The sequence below is a fragment of the Chiloscyllium plagiosum genome, unplaced genomic scaffold (genome assembly GCF_037043375.1).
Source record: "Chiloscyllium plagiosum isolate Xiang-an unplaced genomic scaffold, Cpla_swu_hap1 HiC_scaffold_1, whole genome shotgun sequence".
In the NCBI taxonomy this organism is placed as follows: Eukaryota; Metazoa; Chordata; class Chondrichthyes; order Orectolobiformes; family Hemiscylliidae; genus Chiloscyllium; species Chiloscyllium plagiosum.
Genome location: NW_028270139.1, coordinates 41,147,235 through 41,170,231, shown reverse-complemented (window position 1 = coordinate 41,170,231; position 22,997 = coordinate 41,147,235). Strand labels below are relative to the sequence as shown.

General features: G+C 42.8%; 1 protein-coding gene across 10 annotated transcripts in view; it reads right to left on the bottom strand.

Annotated features, from left to right (window-relative positions):
- sec31a (SEC31 homolog A, COPII coat complex component) overlaps window positions 1–22,997 on the bottom strand; it is a 113,923-nt gene that overhangs the window by 73,783 nt on the left and 17,143 nt on the right. For all 10 annotated transcript variants that reach the window (XR_015756981.1, XM_043695150.2, XM_043695188.2 and 7 more), the window contains exons 4-5: window positions 18,455–18,653; window positions 13,493–13,588 (exon numbers count right to left, since the gene is read on the bottom strand). Coding sequence is in view for 9 of the 10 variants with exons in the window: in XM_043695150.2 (XP_043551085.2) it covers window positions 13,493–13,588; window positions 18,455–18,653 (295 nt within the window). In the remaining variant the exon portion in view is untranslated. The remainder of the gene's footprint in view (window positions 1–13,492; window positions 13,589–18,454; window positions 18,654–22,997) is intronic.

Below are 22,997 nucleotides of genomic sequence, written 5' to 3'. Positions count from 1 at the left end.
CACAGATGGGTATGGTCGTAAATTGGTATGAATGACAGAATCATAGAGATGTACAGAACAGAAACAGACCCTTCAAACCAACTTGTCCATGCAGACCAGACATCCTAAATTAATCTAGTCCCATTTGGCAACACTTGGCCCATTTTCCTCTAAGCCCTTCTGATTCATATACCCATCCAAGTGTCTTTTAAATGTACCAGCCTCCACCACTTCTTCGACCAGCTCATTCCATGCACACACCACCCTTTGCATGAAAAGGTTGCCCCTTAGGTCCCATTTAAATCTTTCCCTCTCACCCTAAACCAATGCCCTCTTATTTGGAAGAAAGAGAAGGTCCTGAAAGCAGAGCTGAAGGAGTTAGCAAAGAGATTGAAAAGCAAGACATCTAAGGTAGTAATTTCAGGATTACTCCCAGCATCATGTACTAACTAACACAGAAATAGGATGACTGTGCAAATCAGCACATGACAAGCAAAGTAGTGTAGGAGGAAGGGCTCTCAGTTTCAGAGGCAGATGGGATCTGTACAAGGAGAACACATTGCACTTCAGCAAGCTCAGCACTAATATTCTGGGAAAATAACAAAACTGGCTACAAGAAGTAGAAAAGTTGGAAACAAAAATGGAAGGCAGCATAGACAAATGCTGACATCAAATAAGGTCAAAACTATAGAACAGCATTAAAAGGTATTATGAGATGTGGCCGCAGAGTCTAAGGCTGGGACGATCATCAAGGAGAATCAACATTCCGGAAGAGCAGGCCGAAAGGAATACAAGGTGGGATGGTTCTGATAAGGAATGTGATCTGCATATTTTGAGAGAACATCTCAAATCTGGAGAACCAGATGTAGAATGTTTGGATGGAACTAAGAAACAGCGAGGGGCAGCAAACATTTGCAATTGTTTTTAGGCCACCAAATAGTGGTGGGAATAAAGGATATAGTACAAATCAGGAAAAAAGAGGCGATTGTAGCAAAGGGAATGCAGTAATCGTGGTGACTAACATCTACCTTTGGACCGACTAAATCTGATGAGCAACAAAATCGTAGAAGATTAATTCCTGAAATGTGTATGAGATGGATTTCTAGAACAATATGAAGAAGAACCAACTGGGAACAGACTATTTTAGATTTAGTATTGTGCAACGAGAAAGAACTAATTAAAACCTTGATGTATAAAAACCCTTAGGGAAAAGTAACCGTAATATGATAATGGAAAATTCTAAGTTTAAATAAAATTTAAATCAATGCAAAAATAGGGTCTTAAATCTAAACAAAGGAACATATTAAACAATGAGGGCTAGTTGGTTGTGGTAGGCTGGGAAAATACATTGAAAAGTTACAACGATAGACAGGTAAGGGTGAGTATTTAAAAGATTTAATACATGTTTACAAATATACATTCCTTTAAGGCCCATCAGGAAGATCAACTCAATTGTGCTAACAAAAGAAGCTTAAGATTATATTGGATCAAAGTGGAAGGCTTATAAATTTGCCAAAAAAATAGCAAGCTTAAGTAAAGAAGGACCAAGAAAATGAAAGGGAGCATAGAATAGGAATGTAAACTGGCATGGGACATAAAAAACAGACTGGAAAATCTTCTATAGGTATGCAAAAGGAAAAGATTAGAAAAGACAAATGTGTGTCTGCATCAGGCAGAGACAGGACAACTTCTAGTAAGAGAAAGGGAAATGGTAGAGAAGCTAAATATTTACTTTGTGTCTGCTTTCATCAAAGAAGATACAAGAAATCTCCCAAGAATAATACAGATCCAAGAAACTAGTAAAATGAGAAAACAAAATAAATCACTATTTTTAATGGAGAAATTAAGGGTATCAAAGGATGAAAAACACACGAGACCTGATCATCTACATCCCACAGTGTTGAAAGAAGTGACTATGGAGTTAGTGGAAGATGGTCAACTTCCAAAATTCTGTAGATTTTGGAATGCTGCCTGGAGATTGATATGTAATGTTACTATTTATGAAAGGAAGAATAGACAAAATGGGGAACAATAGACCTGATAGCCCAAAGTCAATAGTAGGGGAGATACTAGAATTTGTTATAAAGGATATGATTACTGGAAACTTAGAAAGTGATGACCAGATTGGGCAGAGTCAAAATGGATTTAAGAAAGTGGAATTATTTTTGAGGATTAGCAACTCAAAGACCTGGAGGAACAAAGGGCATGGATGATCACCAGGCACTCAAGGACAATCAGGAAGTAGTGCAGGAATCCCCTGAGGTCCCACTCACAAAGCGTTTTTCCATTTAGAAGCCGACGAGGGTACTGGTTCCTCAAGGGAGTGCTGACAGAGCAAAGCTTCTGGCATCATGAGCAGCCTGACTGTATAGGAGAAAGGAAGAAGAAGATGGGAGTGATAGGAGATGAATTAGTTAGGAAACAGATAGGCATTTCTGCAGCTGCACACGACTCCAGGTCCTGTGTTACCTTCCTGGTGCTAATGTCACTGAGAGGCTGCAGGGCATCCTGAAGGGGGAGGATAATACGACAGAGGTCATAGTACACATTAATACCAACAATATAGGTAGAATGAGGCATGAGATCTTCCATTAAGAATTCTGGGAGCTAGGCAGGAGACTAAAAACAGAACCTCAAAAGGTTATAATCCCCGGATTACTCCTGATGCCATGTGCTAACGAGTACAAAACTATGAGAATACAACAGATGAACGCATGGCTCAAGAACTGCAGGAGAGGGTTTTAAATGCTTTCATCACTGGGATCGTTCCTAGGGAAGGGGGGAAACCTTTTCAATTGGAACAGTCTGCACCTGAACCAGAATGGGTACCATATCATTGCCAGAGAGTTTGCTCCTGCTGTTGGGATGAGTTTAAAGTAGCTCAGGAGAGGAGGGGACATAGAGTGATAGTACAACAGGAACACAGCATCCTTTCGTAAAGGAACCAAAGTAGAGGGAGTTCAGCCATGTTGAATTCCAATGGAGTAAGGTGAGGCTGTATGGACTCTAATGCTGTGAGTATTATAGGTAAGAAAGAGAAGTTAAGGGTGTGGACTGACATGAAATGTCAATGCTGTTGAGATGTGGTTGGGGAGGAGGGATCAAGAGAGGGGGGAGGTGGGATCAAGGGGGGGGGAGCAGGACTGTCAACTCAACATCTGGGGTATAGAATATTCAGGCAAGGTAGGGAGGGTGTAAAAAGGTGATGTCACATCATTAATTAAGGAGATAGTTACTGTTGCAAGGATTTCATGGAAGGGTCTTCAAAAGAGGCATTGTAGATTGATATTAGGAATAAAAAGGGGCAGTCACATTGCTGGGTCAGCCAACAAGACTGGTGCAGCAGATTGGTGCAGCAGACCGTCATGGCAGCGCAGGCGGTGAAATGTTCCTCCTGCAGGATGTTTGAGGTAGGGGTGACCACCGATACTCCTGCCGACTTCGTCTGCAGGAAATGCAGTCAGATCCTGATCCTCACCGAACGAGTTAGGGAACTGGAACTGGAGTTGGATGAACTGAGGATTATTCGAGAGGCTGAGAAGGTGATTGATAGAAGCTACAGGGACATAGTTACGCCGGAGAACAGAGGTAGCTGGGTAACAGTTAGAGGTGGGAAGGGGAAGAAGCAGGCAGTGCAGGGTTCCCCTGTGGCCGTTCCCCTAAAAAATAAATATACAGCTTTGGAAACTGTTGGGGGGGACAGCGTTGCAGGTGTAAGCTGCAGTGAAGGGGTCTGTGGCTCTGAGACTCAGAAGGGAAAGGGGGAGAGGAGGAGAGCGCTAGTTATAGGGGACTCTCTAGTTAGAGGGACGGACAGGCGGTTCTGTGGACATGGGCGAGACTCACGGATGGTTTGTTGCCTCCCGGGTGCTAGGGTCCGAGACGTCTCAGACCGTGTCTTCAGAATCCTTAAGGGGGAGGGTGTGCAGCCAAAAGTCGTGGTGCACATTGGCACCAACGACATAGGTAGGAAGAGGGGTGGGGAGGTCATTCAAGAGCTCAAGGAGTTAGGCTGGAAGCTAAAAACTAGGACAGACAGAGTCGTCATCTCTGGGTTGTTGCCGGTGCCACGTGACAGTGAGGCAAAGAATAGGGAGAGAGTGCAGTTGAACACGTGGCTGCAAGGCTGGTGTAGGAGGGAGGGCTTCAGATATTTGGACAATTGGACTGCATTCTGGGGAAGGTGGGACCTGTACAAACAGGACGGGTTGCACCTGAACCAGAAGGGCACCAATATCCTGGGGGGTAGGTTTGCTAGCACTCTTCGGGGGGGTTTAAACTAATTTGGCAGGGGGATGGGATCTGGACTTGTAGTCCAGCAAGTAGGTTAGCTGTTTGTCAGGATGCCCAAGACTGTAGGGGGGCTGTGGAGAAGGTAGCACTGACAGGGACTACTTGCGGACACAGAGATGGGCTCAAGTGCGTATACTTCAACGCAAGGAGTATCAGAAATAAGGTGGGTGAACGTAAGGCGTGGATCGGTACCTGGGACTACGATGTTGTGGCCATCACGGAAACGTGGATAGATGTGGGACAGGAATGGCTGTTGGAGGTTCCTGGTTACAGGTGTTTCAGTAAGATTAGGGAGGGTGGGAAAAAAGGAGGGGGGGTGGCATTGCTAATTAGAAATGGTATAACGGCTGCAGAAAGGAAGTTTGAGGGGGATCTGCCTCTGGAGGTAGTATGGGCTGAAGTCAGAAATAGGAAAGGTGCAGTCACCTTGTTGGGTGTTTACTATAGGCCCCCCAATAGCAGCAGAGATGTGGAGAAACAGATTGGGAAACAGATTTTGGAAAGGTGCAGAAGCCACAGGGTCGTAGTCATGGGCGACTTCAACTTCCCAAATATTGATTGGAAGCTCTTTAGATCAAGTAGATTGGATGGGGCGGTGTTTGTGCAGTGTGTCCAGGAAGCTTTTCTAACGCAGTATGTAGATTGTCCAACCAGAGGGGAGGCCATATTGGATTTGGTACTCGGTAATGAACCGGGACAAGTGGTGGGCTTGTTAGTGGGTGAACATTTTGGTGATGGTGACCACAATTCTGTGACTTTCACCTTGGTTATGGAGAGAGATAGGTGCGCACAACAAGGTAGATTTTATAATTGGGGGAAGGGAAATTACGATGCTGTAAGGCAGGATTTGAGGAGCATACGTTGGGAGCATAGGCTGTCAGGGAAGGATGTGGTGGAAATGTGGAACTTTTTCAAAGAGCAGATACGGCGTGTCCATGATATGTATGTACCTATCAGGCAGGAAAGAAATGGTCGTGTGAGGGAGCCTTGGTTGACGAGAGAGGTTGAATGTCTGGTAAAGAGGAAGAAGGAGGCTTACATAAGGTTGAGGAAACAGGGTTCAGACAGAGCAGTGGAGGGATACAGGATAGCCAGAAGGGACCTGAAGAAAGGGATTAGGAGAGCTAAGAGAGGGCATGAAAAATCGTTGGCGGATAGGATCAAGGATAACCCCAAGGCATTTTATGCGTATGTGAGAAACCTGAGAATGACGAGAACGAGGGTAGGTCCGATCAAGGACAGTAGTGGGAGACTGTGTATTGAGTCGGAAGAGATAGGAGAGGTCTTGAACAAGTACTTCTCTTCAGTATTTACGAACGAGAGGGACCGTATTGTAGATGAGGAGAGTGTGAAATGGACTGGTAAGCTAGAAGAGATACCTGTTAGGAAGGAAGATGTGTTGGACATTTTGAACAACTTGAGGATAGACAAGTCCCCCGGGCCTGACGGGATATATCCTAGGATTATGTGGGAAGCAAGAGAGGAAATTGCAGTACCGTTGGCAATGATCTTCTCGTCTTCACTGGCAACGGGGGTGGTACCAGGGGACTGGAGAGTAGCGAATGTTGTGCCCCTGTTCAAAAAAGGGAATAGGGATAACCCCGGGAATTACAGGCCTGTTAGTCTTACTTCTGTGGTAGGCAAAGTAATGGAAAGGGTACTGAGGGATAGGATTTATGAGTATCTGGAAAGACACTGCTTGATTAGGGACAGCCAGCACGGATTTGTGAAGGGTAGGTCTTGCCTTACAAGTCTTATTGAATTCTTCGAGGAGGTGACCAAGCATGTGGATGAGGGAAGAGCAGTGGATGTAGTGTACATGGATTTTAGTAAGGCATTTGATAAGGTTCCCCATGGTAGGCTTATGCGGAAAGTCAGGAGGCATGGGATAGAGGGAAATTTGGCCAATTGGATAGAAAACTGGCTAACCGGTCGAAGGCAGAGAGTGGTGGTAGATGGTAAATATTCAGCCTGGAGCCCAGTTACAAGTGGAGTTCCGCAGGGATCAGTTCTGGGTCCTCTGCTGTTTGTAATTTTTATTAATGACTTAGATGAGGGAGTCGAAGGGTGGGTCAGTAAATTTGCAGATGATACGAAGATAGGTGGAGTTGTGGACAGTGAGGAGGGCTGTTGTCGGCTGCAGAGGGACTTAGATATGATGCAGAGCTGGGCTGAGGAGTGGCAGATGGAGTTCAACCCTGCCAAGTGTGAGGTTGTCCATTTTGGAAGAACAAATAAGAATGCGGAATACAGGGTTAATGGTAGGGTTCTAAGTCAGGTGGAGGAACAGAGGGATCTTGGGGTCTATGTACATAGATCTTTGAAGGTTGCCACTCAGGTGGATAGAGTTTGTAAGAAGGCCTATGGAGTATTATCGTTCATTAGCAGAGGGATTGAATTCAAGAGTCGTGAAGTGATGTTGCAGCTGTACAGGACTTTGGTTAGGCCACAGTTGGAGTACTGTGTGCAGTTCTGGTCGCCTCACTTTAGGAAAGATGTGGAAGCTTTGGAGAGGGTGCAGAGAAGATTTACCAGGATGTTGCCTGGAATGGAGAGGAAGTCGTACGAGGATAGGTTGAGAGTTCTCGGCCTTTTCTCGTTGGAACGGCGAAGGATGAGGGGTGACTTGATAGAGGTTTATAAGATGATCAAAGGAATAGATAGAGTAGACAGTCAGAAACTTTTTCCCCGGGTACAACAGAGTGTTACAAGGGGACATAAATTTAAGGTGAAGGGTGGAAGGTATAGGGGAGATGTCAGGGGTGGGTTCTTTACCCAGAGAGTGGTGGGGGCATGGAATGCGCTGCCCGTGGGAGTGGTGGAGTCGGAATCATTGGCGACCTTTAAGCGGCATTTAGATAGGTACATGGATGGGTACTTAATCTAGGTTAGAAGTTCGGCACAACATCGTGGGCCGAAGGGCCTGTTCTGTGCTGTATTGTTCTATGTTCTATGTTCTATGTTCTATTATGTAGACAATTCATGGAAGTGTTTAAAATAAGAAAAGACAATTATATTCAGGGAGTTTGATGTTCCTAATATTAATTGGGATAGTCATAGTGTGAAGGGTTTAAGAGGGGGCAGATTTCTTGAAATGTATTCATGAGAGCTTTTTATACCAGCACGTAGAATGTCCAACAAGGGACAGTGCTGTGCTGGACCTAATTCTGGGGAAACACAGCCAGCCAGGTAACAAGGAGAGCATTTCAGTGATAATGACCACAATACTGCATACTTAAAGTTTGTTATGGAAAAGGAAAAAGGTGGTCTGCAAAAAGGGTTTTGGATTGGGGGAAAGCAGATTTTACTAAAATAAGGAAGGATCTGGCCAAAGTGGACTGGGAACACTACTTCTGCATAAATCTGCAGAGGAACAATTGAAAGCATTCAAAAGGAAACTGGGGAGAGTACAGGCCCAGCATGTTCCCTTTCGGGTGAAATGTAACAGCAATAAGCCTCGAGAATCTGGGATTACTATGATTATTTAGAATTGGTAAGAAAGAAAAGAAAGGCTTTTAACAGGTACAAAGGGAGCAAATCAATGCTCCAGTGGAGTCAAGAACTTGCAGGCAAGAATTCAAGAAAGAAATTAGGAGAACAAAGAGGGGGCTTGGAAAAACACTGGCAGCTAAGATTAGCGGCAATCCCACTATATAATAGGGAAGAGGATACCGTGGGATGACGATACCACGGAAAGAGTGGAGCTAGAGGATATTGATAGGGCATTAAACAAGTATCTCATATCTGTCTTCACTTTGGAGAAAGAGGATGTAGGTACAGAATTCGGGAACCTTGACATAGGGAGTAAGGATGTACTGGAGGCTTTGCTGTGCTTAAGCGTGCAGAAGTCCCCAGGTCTGGATGAGTTGTATCTCAGGCAGTTGTGGAAGACCAGCGACAAAATTTCAGGGGTTCTGCCCCAAACTTTTAATTCTTCTCTGGCCATAAAGGAGGCACTGAAGGACTGAAGGCAGCTAATGTGATTCCACTTTTCAAAAAAAAAAGGATAAACCAGGAAATGAAACTGGTGAGATCAGTAAATATCACATCAATGGTAGGGAGAATATTCTGAAGGAATTAATCTCCATTTGAAGAGGCAAGGTTTGATATGGACGATAATTATAGATCACAGAATCCCGACAGTGTGAAACAGGCCTTTAGGCCCAACAAGTCCATGTCAACCCTCCAAAAGAGTAACCCACCCAGATTCATTCCCCTACCCTATTATTCACCCCTGCCTAAGCACCTAATGTACACATCCCTGAACACGATGGACAATTTAGCATCGCCAATTCACCTAACCTCCACATAAAGTCATAGAGATGAACAGCACGGAAACAGACCCTTCGGTCCAACCTGTCCATGCCGACCAGATATCTCAACCCAATCTAGTCCCGCCTGCCAGCACCCAGCTCATATCCCTCCAAACCCTTCTATTCATATACCCATCCAAATGCCTTTTAAACGTTGCAATTGTACCAGCCTCCACCACTTCCTCTGGCAACTCATTCCATACACATACCACCCTCTGTGTGAAAACGTTGCCTCTTTTATATCTTTCCCATCTCACCCTAAACCTATGCCCTCTAGTTCTGGACCCCCCAAAACCACGGAAAAGACCATGTCTATTTACCCTATCCATGCCCCTCATGATTTTACAAACCTCTAGAAGGTCACCCCTCAGCCTCTGACGATCCAGGAAAACAGCCCCAGCCCATTCAACCTCCCCCTATACCTCAAATCCTCCAATATTCTTGTAAATCTTTTCTGAACTCTTTCAAGTTTCACAACATCTTTCCGTTAGGAAGGAGACCAGAAATGCACGCAATATTCCAAAAGTGGCCTAACTAATGTCCTGTACAGCCGCAACATGACCACCCAACTCCTGTACTCAATACTCTGACCAATAAAGAAAAACATATCAAACGCCTTCTTCACTTTTCTATCTACCTGCGACTCAAATTTCAAGGAGCTATGAACCTGCACTCCAAGGTCTCTTTGTTAGATTAGATTAGATTAGATTACTTACAGTGTGGAAATAGGCCCTTCGGTCCAACAATTCCACACCGACCCGCCGAAGCGCAATTCACCCAGACCCTTTCCCCTACATTTACCCCTTCACCTAACGCTATGGGCAATTTAGCATGGCCAACTCACCAAACCCATTGGAGAAAACTGGAGCACCTGGAGGAAACCCACGCAGGCACGTGGAGAATGTGCAAACTCCACACAGATAGTCTGCCCAAGGTTGGAATCGAACCTGGGACCCTAGTGCTGCGAGGCAGCAGTGCTAACCACTGAACCACTGTGCCATTAGGGAGTGTTGTTCAGCAACACTCTCTAGGACCTTACCATTAAGTGTATAAGTCCTGCTAAGCTTTGCTTTCCCAAAATGCAGCACCTCGCATTTATCTGAATTAAACTCCATCTGCCACTCCACAGCCCAGTGGCCCATCTGATCAAGATTCTGTTGTAATCTGAGGTAACCTTCTTTGCTGTCCATTACACCTCTAATTTTGGTGGCATCTGAAAACTTACTAACTACACCTCCTATGTTCACACACAAATCATTTATATAAATGATGAAAAGTAGTGAATCCAGCACCAATCCTTGTGGCACTCCACTGGTCACAGGCCTCCAGTCTGAAAAACAATCCTCCACCACCACCTTCTGTTTTCTACCTTTGAGTCAGTTCTGTATCCAAATGGCTAGTCCTCCCTGTATTCCATGAGATATAACCTTGCCAACCAGTCTCCCATGAGGAACCTTGTGGAATGTCTTACTGAAGTCCATACAGATCACATCTACTGCTCTTTGTTACCTCTTCAAACAACTTCATCAAGTTCATGAGACATGATTTCCCATGCACAAAGCAATGTTGACTATTCATAATCAGTCCTTGCCTTTGCAAATACATGTAAATCCAGTTCCTCAGGATTTCCTCCAACAAATTGCCCACCGGTCTATAGTTCCCTGGCTTGTCCTTATCACCTTTCTTAAATAGTGGTACCACATTAGCCAACCTCCAGTCTTCCGGCACTTCACCTGTGACTATCGATGATATAAATATCTCAGCAAAGGGCCCAGCAATCACTTCCCCAACTTCCTATAGACTTCTAGGGTACACCTGAACAGGTCCTAGGATTTATCCACTTTTATGTGTATCAAGGCACTTCCTCCTTTGTAATATGGACTTTTTCAAGATGTCACCATCTATTTGCCTACATTCTATATCTTCCATCTCCTTGTCCACAGTAAACACTGATGCAAAATTCTCATTTAGTATCTCCCCCGTCTCCTGCGGCTCCACATAAAGGCTGCCTTGCTGATCTTTGAGGGGCCCTATTCTCTCCCTAGTTACCCTTTTGTCCTGAATGTATTTGTAAAATCCCTTAACCTATTTGCCAAAGCTATCTCATGTCCCCTTTTTGCCCTCCTGATTTCCCGCTTAAGTATACTCCTACTGCCTTTACACTCTTCTAAGGATTGACTCAATCTATCCTGTCTATAACTGATATATGCTTCCTTCTTTTTCTTAACCAAACCCTCAATTTCTCTAGTTATCCAGCATTCCCTACATCTATCAGCCCTTCCCTTCACCCTAACAGGAACGTACTGTCTCTGGTCTCTCGTTATCTCATTTCTAAAGGCTTCCCATTTTCCAGCCATCCATTATCAACAAACATCTGTTCCCAATCAGCTTTTGAACATTCTTGCCTAATGCCGTCAAAATTAGCCTTCCTCCTTGTAGAACTTCAACTTTTAGATCCAGTCTATGCTTTTCCATCACTACTTTAAAACTAATAAAATTATGGTCACTGGCCCCAAAGTGCTCCCCCACTGACACCTCAGTCACCTGCCCTGACTTATTTCCCAAGAGTAAGTCAAGTTTTGCACCTTCTCTAGTAGGTACATCCAAATGCTGAATCAGAAAATTGTCTTGTACGCATTTAACAGATTCATCTCCATCTAAACCCTTACCTCTATGGCAGTCCCAGTCGATGTTTGGAAAGTTAAAATTCCCTATCATAATCACCCTATTATTCTTCCAGATAACTGAAATCTCCTTACAAATCTGTTTCTCAATTTCCTGCTGAATATTCAGAGGTCTATAATACAATCCCAATAAGGTGATCATCCCTTTCTTATTTCTCAGTCCCACTCAAATAATTTCCCTGGAGGTATTCCCAGGAATATCCTCCCTAAGTACAGCAATAATGCTATCCCTTATTAAAAACCCCACACTCCCTCTTCTCTTGCCTCCCTTTCTGTACTTCCTGTAGCATTTGTATCCTGGAACATTAAGCTGTCAGTCCTGTCCATCCTTGAGCCACATTTCTATAATTGCTACATCCCAGTCCCATGTTCCTAACCATGCCCTGAGTTCATCTGCCTTCCCTGTTGGTCCCCTTGCATTGAAATAAATGCAATTTAATTTATCAGTCCTACCTCGTTCACAGTTTTGTTCCTGCCTGCCCTGACTGTTTGATTCGCTCCTTTTCCCAATTGTACCAGGCTCAGACTGATCTCCTTCCTCACTATTTCCAGGGGTCCCAACCAACCTCCACCTTACTAGTTTAAATCCTCCTGAGCAGCTCTAGCAAATCTTCCTGCCAGTATATTAGCCCCCTTCGAATTCAGGTGAAATCTTTCCTTTTTGTACAGGTCACTTCTATCCCAGAAAAGATTCCAATGATCCAAAAATGTGAACCCTTCTCCCCTGCACCAGCTGCTCAGCTACTCTATCCTTCTATTCCTACCCTCACCAGCTCGTAGCACCAGGAGTAATCCAGGTATTTCTACCCTTGAGAACCTCCTTTTTAAATTCCTGCCTAACTTTCCATATTCTCCCTTCAGAATCTCATCCTTTTCCCTTCCTAAGTCATAAGTTCCAATGTGTACAATGACCTCCTGCTAGTCCCTCTCCCTCTTGAGAACATTCTGCACCCTCTCTGAGTCATCCTTGATCCAGACACCAGGGAGGCAACACATCATTATGGGCGGCACTGTGGCACAGTGGTTAGCACTGCTGCCTCACAGCGCCAGAGACCCGGGTTCAATTCCCGACTCAGGCGACTGACTGTGTGGAGTATGCACGTTCTCCCCGTGTCTGCGTGGGTTTCCTCCGGGTGCTCCGGTTTCCTCCCACAGTCCAAAGATGTGCAGGTCAGGTAAATTGGCCATGCTAAATTGCCCGTAGTGTTAGGTAAAGGGATAAATGTAGGGGAATGGGTGGGTTGCGCTTCGACGTGTCGGTGTCGACTTGTTGGGCCGAAGGGCCTGTTTCCACACTGTAAGTAATCTAATCTAATCATTCTGATTTTTCGCTGCTGGCCACAGAAACGTCTGTCTGTGCCTCTTATCAGAGAATCCCCTATCACAATCGATCTCTTGGAACCCAGCGTACCCCTCAATAACATTACAGCCATTCTTGGTACCAGAAACTTGGCTGTTCGTGCTACATTCCCCTGAGAATCCATCACCCCTACATTTTCCAAAACAGCATACTTGCTTGAAATGGGGATAGTCACAGGTGACTCCTGTACTACCTGGCTATCCCTCCTACCTTTCCTGGAGTTAACACATCTGCCTAATTGTATCTGCTGTTTTTCTCCCTTCCCGCAACTGCCATCCATCACACTCACTAGCTCTTGTAAATTCCTCATTGCCTTCAACAGCAAAGCCAACCGATTCATACGATCCGATAGGATTCACAACCAAAGACACTTCCTGCCGACATAATCATCAGTAACATGTAAACTTTCCTTAAACTCCCACATCTTTGCACCTTAGCAATCTACAGACCCAGAAAATAGCACTGTCTTATTGCTCTTAAAAAAAAAACAGGCTAACTTAGTACTTATGCTTTGTATTTTTTAAAATGTAATCAAAAAACCGATCTCAATAAAACACATAAATCAAGAACAAACCCACTCTACTCACTAGTGTAGACTTACAGCAAGGTTACACATTAAAAACTATGCACTTATCTGTTCCTGTGCTGTGAGCTGTCAACTATTGTTATTGATTAAGACAAAATGAAAGAGGCCAGTATTCATGGAATTCATTGTGTTTTAAATGAATCATTCCTGCTCATTTAAAAAAAGTTTCAACCATCTCGAGTGGATTACATTCATACGTTTTTTTGTAGCAGCTTCTCAACAATACTCGGAATGAAGCTAGATTGAGTACAAGGAAACATGAATGGAATAAACATACCTGAGATTTGGTCCCAGGTGTCATTGGAGTCTCAAAATTATTCAAATCCCAGATGTAGATTTCAGACTCATTAGCTCCGGAAGCTACAAGGTTACTCTGGTCAAAAGAAGCAATTAATAATTCATTAGGTGTAGTGGAAACATTACCTGGACAACTCTGAAAGAGGCAGGTTACACAGTTGCATGATCTCACCAACCCTTTCAGTTAAAGCAGACTTTTTTTTCAAATGCGTCAAACGTTTTTTAGTTAAAATTGAAATAAATAGATATTTCAGATACTAGTAAGTCTCGTTAAAAGTAATTCTAGTAAAAGATTATACTGAAAATATTTGCAAAATTTCTTTTTTTCTCCAATTTTTACAGATGGCATTTGACTTCCCTTCCTATTTGTTGCATTACTGACATTCTCTAGAGATGCAATTCTATAAGTTGATTACAACCACAGCAGAATAAAATGTTCCCAGACTAAAACACTGGGAGGGGGGATCAGCAAGTGTAAATGCAAACAATTTTAAATGCTAAGTGGTAATGCATCTGAAAAGAGTTGGAGAAACAACCTACACCTTTTTGACTTTATGATCCTGTTAAATGCCTTACTTCACACTTTTCATACTTCATATTACTACATATTTGCATACTTTTCTTAATGCCTTTTATCATTCTCATTCTGTGTTTAACTCACTAACCCCCAATAGTTCACCTACTTTCTCTAAACTGCCCTGAGCTAACAACTTTCCAAGAATTCAATGTCCATGCGACTTTGCTGTCTTGTGCACTTGTATTCTTTCATCGCACTAATTAGAAGGTGCACCTTCAATTGTCTAGGCCTCAATTCCCTGTCTAAATCTCTCTATTTTGGGGAGTAAGTATAAAAATCCATCATTCATTGACCTCTTTATCTTGAGAATCAAATAGTGTGAAAACAGACCCTTTGGTCGACCGTGGTCCCAAACTAAACTGTCACACATGCTTGTGCTTGGCCCATATCCCTCCAAACTTTTCCTATTAAATACATTTATATAAAGTTCGCGAAATGTTATAACTGCACCTGCATCTATTACTTTTTGTGGCAATCATTCCACAAATGTGTAAAAAAAATTGCCCCTCATGTCTTTTTTAAATCTTTCTCCTCTCACCTTAAACATATGTCCCCTAGTTTTGAAATGCACAACCCTGGGGGAAAGAACCTTGTCATTCACCTTATCTACGCCCATCATGATTTTATAAACCTCAATAAAGTCACCCCTCAATCTCCAATGTTCCAGTGCAGAAAGTCCCAGCCATTCCAGTCTATGTCAAGCCCTCCAATCCCACCAACATCCTGCTTAACCTTCAGTTTAATAACATCTTTCTTATAACAGGGCAACCAGAATGGCACAAAGTACTCTAGAAGAGGTCTCACCAGCATCCTGTACAATGTCAACATAACATCCCAACTCCTATGCTCAAAGGTCTGAGCAATGAAGGCAAGCATGCTAAACGTCTTCTGAGCCACTTGCTGAACCCCTTAGTCTCTCTGATCTACAACACCACCTAGGCATCTACTATTAATTTCACAAGTCCTGGCCATGTTTGTATTACCAAAACGCAGTACCTCACATTTAGCCAAATTAAGTTCCATCTGCCACTCCTCAGCCCACTGGCCCAATTGATCAAGATCTCTTTGTAATCTTAGATAATTTTCACTCTCCACTATACTTCCAATTTTGATGTCATCTGCAAATTTACTAACCATGCTTCCTATATTCTCATCCAAATTATTTATATAAATAACAAACAATAGCAGACCCAGAAGAAGAACTGAAGGCATTTTTGTCCAAACGTAAGCATACCTAGGACAGACCTTATCAACACAAAATACTGTGGATGGAGGAAATCTGAAATTAAAATAGAAAATGCTGGAAACACTCAGCAGGTTAGGCAATATCTGTGGAAAGAGGAACAGAGTTGATGTTTCATGTTCATTAAATACATGTTTAACCCTTTCCAGTTCAGCAAAAATTAGTCACACTGTTATGTGTCCCCTCCACAAATGGTTCCAGAGCTCAAAGTTTCCCTGTTGTCTCACCCCCACCCATCCTTTTTGATAAGTTCTATAAGAACAAAGAACAAAAAAAAATTTACAGCCCAGGAATAGGCCCTTCAGCCCTCCAAGCCTGAGCCAATCAAAATGTAATGTCTAAATCTGTCAGTCAATTTCTAAGCATCGGTATCCCTCTACTCCCCACCTACTCATGTAGTTATCTAGACGCATCTTAAATGAATCTACCGTGCCTGCCTCTACCACCTCTGCTGGCAATGCGTTCCAAATGCCAACCACCCTCCGTGTGAAGTACTCGCCGCATGTATCCCCCTTAAACTCTCCACCTTTCACCTTAAAAGCGTGACCTCTCGTTACTGAATCCTACACCCTGGGAAAAAGCTTGTCTCTATCCACCTTGTCTCTACCCTTCATGATTTTGTAAACCTCAATCAGGACCCCCCCTCAATCTCCTTTAAACTTAATCTACTGAATCTCTCTTCATAGCTAGCACCTTCCATACCAGACAACATCCTCGTAAACCTTCTCTGCACCCTCTCCAAAGCGTCCACATCCTTTTGGTAATGTGGCGACCAGAACTGTACACAGTATTCTAAATGCGGCCAAACCAATGTCTTGTACAACTTTAACATGACCTGCCAGCTCTTATACTCAATACCCCGTCCAATGAAGGTAAGCATACTATATGCCTTCTTGTCCACTCTTTCCACCTGTGCAGCAACCTTCAGGGTACAATGGACCTGCACTCCCAGATCTCTCTACCCATCAACCTTTCCCAAGGCTCTTCCATTCATTGTATAATTCACTCTGGAATTAGTCTTGCGCTTTCTTAACTTGGTTTCCAAAGAAAAAAAAATTATACTCAGTTTCCAACTGGCTTTTCACATTTTACGCTCATTGCATAATATGCCTGTTGCATATTTCCAAGAATTTGTGTCTTAACTCATGGTAACATAAACTATTTCTACAGCCTCTCTTAAGACCAGTGCTATGCTCAAATAAAATTATGAGATCCAAATGTAAACCAAGCTCTCATTTTCCCTCAATAAAACCCTCCACACTTTACCAGCATCCAGTACAGAGATGAAAATGGGCCACATAGCTAAGGCCTGAAGTTACTCTAGTCAAAGATTAAAAAGGGCTGAAGATTTAATGCTGCACCTGAAGCTTGCATTGACTTTTGATGAAACAGAATAGATGAGCAAAGATTAAACAGCGCGGTAGAAATGAAAGAAAGAGCCAAGGAATATTATATTGCAGTCTTACTAGGCCATCTTGGGGGCAAGAAAACCCTGGAATTCTAACTTAAAGGCACTGCAAGCCTACACAGGCCAGGTTCAAGGTAGCGGCTCTCCAGCACCGTCTTCTCAAGGACAATGAGACAGAATAAGTGAAGGAATAAAGAAAAAAATACTTTGTCCATGTCTCTAAATAAGACCACTGCTTTTAAAAATAGTAACAAAGCAGATCACCCACAATCTTCTCTGCCTACCTCCATATTCCAACTAGGTCAGCCCCATGCATGTCTACAACGACACAGTGGCAAGCATCATTGATTGTCCTACCATAGAATTGAATTATTTTTTCCAATACTTGTTAATTTTGTCTTCATTAGCAGTAAGTGATTAAATCACCTACTGATTAATTTGAGTTCAGTTGTTAAACAGTTTATTTTAGGAAGAAGTCATACCACTGGTCAAAGTGTTTATGGTTTCACTAATGTTTTATGGCTTAAGCTGATGTAAACCTAGGCTAACAAATGTGAAAATTATTTTGAAGTGGACAGGTCTTTGTGTAAAAACTATGTTTCAAAATAGTGATTTCAAGTCTGCAATAGGCTTGTGTGTGTTAGTTGGTGTCATTATTTTGAGTTTTAGGTGGCAACGGTTATTGTTGAGTTGCATGTCAGTTATTGGTAGATTTTGTAGAATTCTTAGATTTATGATTTAGGATGACTGGACACATGATGCCCTTTGATCATGCACAAGGGAGTCGTGGCTGATAATGGTTAATAATTAGTGGGTACAATGCCCAACAAGGGAAAACCAAAGGTAGAAGAAGAATTCACTCATCAAAACAGAACAAGATACGACTGCCCAGTAAACTAGTGCTGCAAACTGGTATTCTGAAGTGGATCAATTGAAAAACCATTGCCTCATTAAGCATAATTTATCTTGAGCTTGCTTTGATAAACTTAATAAATTCTGTCAACCCTCAATTCTGTCAAATTCTGAAAACATATTAGCGCCTTGTAACTAATCAGGGCTAGTAAACTTAAGATTGGTTCTTTCAAACTCAGTCTATAGTTTAATTGTAAGATCTACATCAATTGTAAGATAAAACACACCTCAAAATCCTAGACTAGAAGTGCACGAGAATATGCATCTCCACAAAGATCACTGCCTTTCTAGTTTGAAACTTGTATTTGAATGCATAGATGGTAGGATAAGTGTTTCTCTCTGCTGGCAACAAGAGCTGAAATGAAATCAAACTGATCTGTTGCAACTAAATTCCTATTGAGCATAGATTAATAGCACAAAAAGCCACTTAATCTTTTACCAACAAAAGGATGTCCAGGTTATGAACTTCAACAGCATATTAGGATTGAGCACAGTCACTGCTGCATTTGACCTGGGAGTGTTTTTTGCTGATGCTGCAAATAAACAATCAAACCATTTAGTTTGCCTTCTACCCTCCTGATAGTTGAATGATAATAACAAATATGGAGCTGCTGATTAACCAGGGCACTCTATCTCTACCAATTAGTCTAAGCCATCCAAGACATCCTATTTATGGAAACCTTTGGGAAACCAAAAATATTATCCCCGTCCTTCATCATGATGGAGAATGATATATTTTCTGAGTTTTTTTTTCCATAAAAACATGCATTTAGCAGATAATTTGAAGGTTGGGCTAACTTACCTGAAAAGGATTGAAATCAAGTGCTCTAACCGGACCAGAGTGTGTGTTATTCTGTCCAATCACAACGTCCTCTCCTCCTGATATAATTTCAGCTGGGTTGTACAGGATGATATTCCCATTTTCACCACCAGCAATTAGGACACCAGAGGACTGGCCACCCGCTCTGATTTCATGAGGACTCCAGATAAGCTTATGGTACCTTAGGAACACAAACATATAAAAGAACATAGAACATAGAACATAGAAGAATACAGCGCAGTACAGGCCCTTGGGCCCTCGATGTTGCGCCGATCCAAGCCCACCTAAACTACACTAACCCACTATCCTCCATATACCTATCCAATGCCCTCTTAAATGCCCATAAAGAGGGAGAGTCCACCACTGTTACTGGCAGGGCATTCCATGAACTAACGACTCGCTGAGTGAAGAACCTACCCCTAACATCAGTCCTATATCTACCCCCCCTTAATTTAAAGCTATGCCCCCTTGTAATACCCGACTCCATACGCGGGAAAAGGTTCATACTGTCTACCCTATCTAACCCCCTAATCATCTTGTACACCTCAATCAAGTCACCCCTAAACCTTCTTTTCTCTAGTGAAAACAGCCCCAAGTGCCTCAGTCTTTCCTCATACGATTTTCCTTCCATACCAGGCAACATCCTGGTAAACCTCCTCTGCACCCGTTCCAATGCCTCCACATCCTTCCTATAGTATGGCGACCAAAACCGCACACAATATTCCAGATGCGGCCGTACCAGAGTCTTATACAACTGCAAAGAATGATTGTGCTGAGTCCTAGGGACCAAAAAAAATCCTGCATTACCTTCAGATTTGAACTGAGAAAGATAAGTTCAATGAGTTAATTTTTTACATCAAACCTAGAGCACAGAAACTGGCCATTCAGCCCAACTGCTCCATGTACTCCACACATATCCACCAATCATTCTTTGTTTAACCCTATTTGCATATCCTCCACTCTCTTCTCCTTATATGTTCCTTTTAAAAGTATCTGTGAAGGGGTTGAAAAGGCAGGCTCCAGAGAATCTGCGACTTTCAGTTCTCCCAATCATAAATTTGTTGATGACATACAGCCCCAAATGGAAGATGCTGGAAGAATGAGAAGGGACACCTTCATTCTGGGGAGGGCGGATCCCTCAGTCTGCTATCACAAACTAGAAACATCCAGCTCCACAGCAGAAAAGAACTCATCACTTAACTAACCAAAAGCAAACAGTGGAGGGATTAAATTAAATATAAAATACCAAATATACACGTGTAATAGTTGAACTTTTTAAGACTATTTTTAATGTTTAAATTTATCGTGTTGGCTATTACATGGATGCTACTTTTGAGGGGCTGAAATTCATGCTACAGTCCAAAATACCATATCATTAGCAGAAGCCCAATTGGTCTCTAAATTAATAAAGAGAAAAAAAAACACAATGAATTATGGTAATTACTGGCCAAAGACAATAGAAACAAAAAATGAATTAGTAAGCTTTTATTTATACATACAAAAAGTGAAGTAGAAATATAATACAGCTTTAAATCACAATTATGCTACATCTTAAATTAAACATGTCAAATACAAAAGTTCATTAAAATCCTGCAAAATCACATTGTTCAACATCTTCAGCACTGAATAAAGCTTTATAATTATCAGGATAAATGATATCATCGTATTGATCCTCCTCATAGAATTAAAGAGAATCATAGAGACCTACAGCGTAGGGACAGGCCCTTAGGCCCAAACATTTCCATGCTGACCAAAATGTTTATCCACGCTAACCCCATTTCCTTGTACTCGACCTATGTCCTTCTAAGCCTTTCCCATCCATGTACTTGCCCAAATGCCTTTTAAATATTGTTAATGTACCAGTCTCAACTACTTCTGCTGGCAGTACATTCCATATGCAGACCACCCTTCTGTGTAAAAAAGTTGCCTCTCAGGTTTCCTTTCATTCTTTCCCCTCTAGCCTTAAACTGATGCCCTCTAGTCCTCGATTCTCCAACCCTGGGAAAAAGACTTGAGTGCATTCACCCTATCCATGCCTCTCATGATCTTATACATTTTTGTAAGGTCTTCCCTTCAGTCTCCTACACTCTGAAGATAAAAAGACCTAGCTCGTCCAACCTCTCCCTATAACTCAGACCACTGGATACTGGCAACATCCTTGCAAATTTCTTCTGCACTCTTTGCAGTTTAGCAACATCTTTTCTCTAGTAAGGTGACCAAAACTAAATATAATACTCCAAGTGCGGCCTCACCAATGTCCTATACAACTTCTATACTCAATGTCTTGACTGATGAAGGCCAGTATGCCAAAAGCCTTCTTCACTGCCAAGGTCACTATGTTCACCATGAAACTCCTATCGTGATTTGACTTTCCGAAAAGCAAGACCTTACACTTATCTATATTAAACTCCATTTGCCATTTCTTGGTCCACTTCCCCAGCTGATCAAGATCCAGCTGCAATTTCTAATAACCTTCCTCACTGTCCACAATAGTGCCTATTTTGCTGTCTTACTAAAACCTTACTAATGATGCTTTGCACATTCTCATCCAAATCATTGATATAGATAATAAACAGCAATGGGCCCAACACCAACCCCCAATGCATGCCACTAGTCACAGGCCACCCATCCAACAAGCATCCTTCCACTATTACCCTCTGCTTCCTACCATCAAGCCAACTGTGTATCCAATTTGCCAGATCCCCCTGGATTCCATGCAATCTTAACCTTCCAGAGCAGCCTACCATGTGGAACCTTATCAAAGGCCTTACTGAAATCCATATAGGCTATGTCTACAGCCCTGCCCTCATCAACCTTCCTGGTCACTTCATCAAAAACCTCTAACAAATTTGTGAGCCATGATCTCCCATGCACAAAGCCATGCTGACTATTCCTAATCAAACCCTGTCTTTCCAAATGCAGTATATCTCAGAACCTTCTCAAGTAAATTACCTACCACAGATGTTAGGCTTACTGGTCTATAGTTCCTAGGTTTTACTTTGCAGCCCTTCTTGAATAATGGCACAACATTTGCGACCCTCCAGTCTTCCGGGACCTCACCTGTGTCTAACAATGATGCAAAAATATCAGCCAGGGCTCCTGCAATTTCCTCTCTAGCTTCTTTCAGTGTTCTTATATATATCTATTCATGACCAGGAGATTTAGCCACGTTCATAGATTCTAATACATCCACTTCCTCCTCTCCTGTGATATGGACTATCCCCCTAGATATCACCACTAACTTCCCCCAAGTTCCCAAATCTTCATGTCTTTCTCCACGGCAAACATGGAGGAGCAATATTCATTGAAGACCTCACCCATCTCCTGTGGTTCTATACATACATGTCCACTTTGATCCTTGAGGTGTCCTATTGTCTCTTTAGTTTTTTTATCCTTTTTATGCTTAAAGAACCTCTTTGGATTCTTCCTAATCTTGTCAGCCAAGGCTATCTCGTGCCCCCTTTTCATCCTCCTGATTTCCTTCTTCAGTAGCTCCTGTATCCCCTATATACCTTCAGGCATTCCCTTGATCCCAGCTGCCTCTACCTGAGCCAATGCATCCTCCTGTTTTCTGATCAAAGCCTCAATATCTCTCGTCATCTAAGGTTCCCTATTCCTGTCAACCTTGCCTTTCACCCTCGCAGGAAAATATAGACCTTGAACTCTAGCTATTTCACTTTTAAAGGCCTCCCAATTGCCGGAGGTCCCTTTGCCTGCAAACAAATTACTCCAATCAACCCTTGCAAACTTCTTTCTCATTTCATCAAAATTTGCCTTGCCCCAATTGAGAACTTGAACCTGTGGAAAAGTTTTGTCCCTCTCCATAACAATTTTAAGATTACTGTGGTTCTGTTCGCCAAGCTGGAAGTTTTTGTTGCAAATGTTTCGTCCCCTGTCTAGGTGACATCCTCAGTGCTTGGGAGCCTCCTGTGAAGCGCTTCTGTGGTGTTTCCTCCGGCATTTCCCTGCCACTTCCGGTTGTCAGTTTCAGCTGTCCGCTGTAGTGGCCGGTATATTGGGTCCAGGTCGATGTGTTTGTTGATGGAGTTTGTGGATGAGTGCCATGCTTCTAGGAATTCCCTGGCTGTTCTTTGTTTCGCTTGCCCTATAATGATATTGTTGTCCCAGTCAAATTCATGTCTACTAGGGATAGCTGGTCACACACGTAGACGACAAGCAACATGAATTTGACTGGGACAACACTACCATTATAGGGCAAGCGAAACAAAGAACAGCCAGGGAATTCCTAGAAGCATGGCACTCATCCACAAACTCCATCAACAAACACATCGACCTGGACCCAATATACCGGCCACTACAGCGGACAGCTGAAACTGACAACCGGAAGCGGCAGGGACAGGCCACTATAAATGCCGGAGGAAACACCACAGAAGCGCTTCACAGGAGGCTCCCAAGCACTGAGGATGTCACCTAGACAGGGGACGAAACGTTTGCAACAAAAACTTCCAACTCGGCGAACAGAATCACAGCAATGAGCACCGAGCTACAAATCTTCTCACAAACT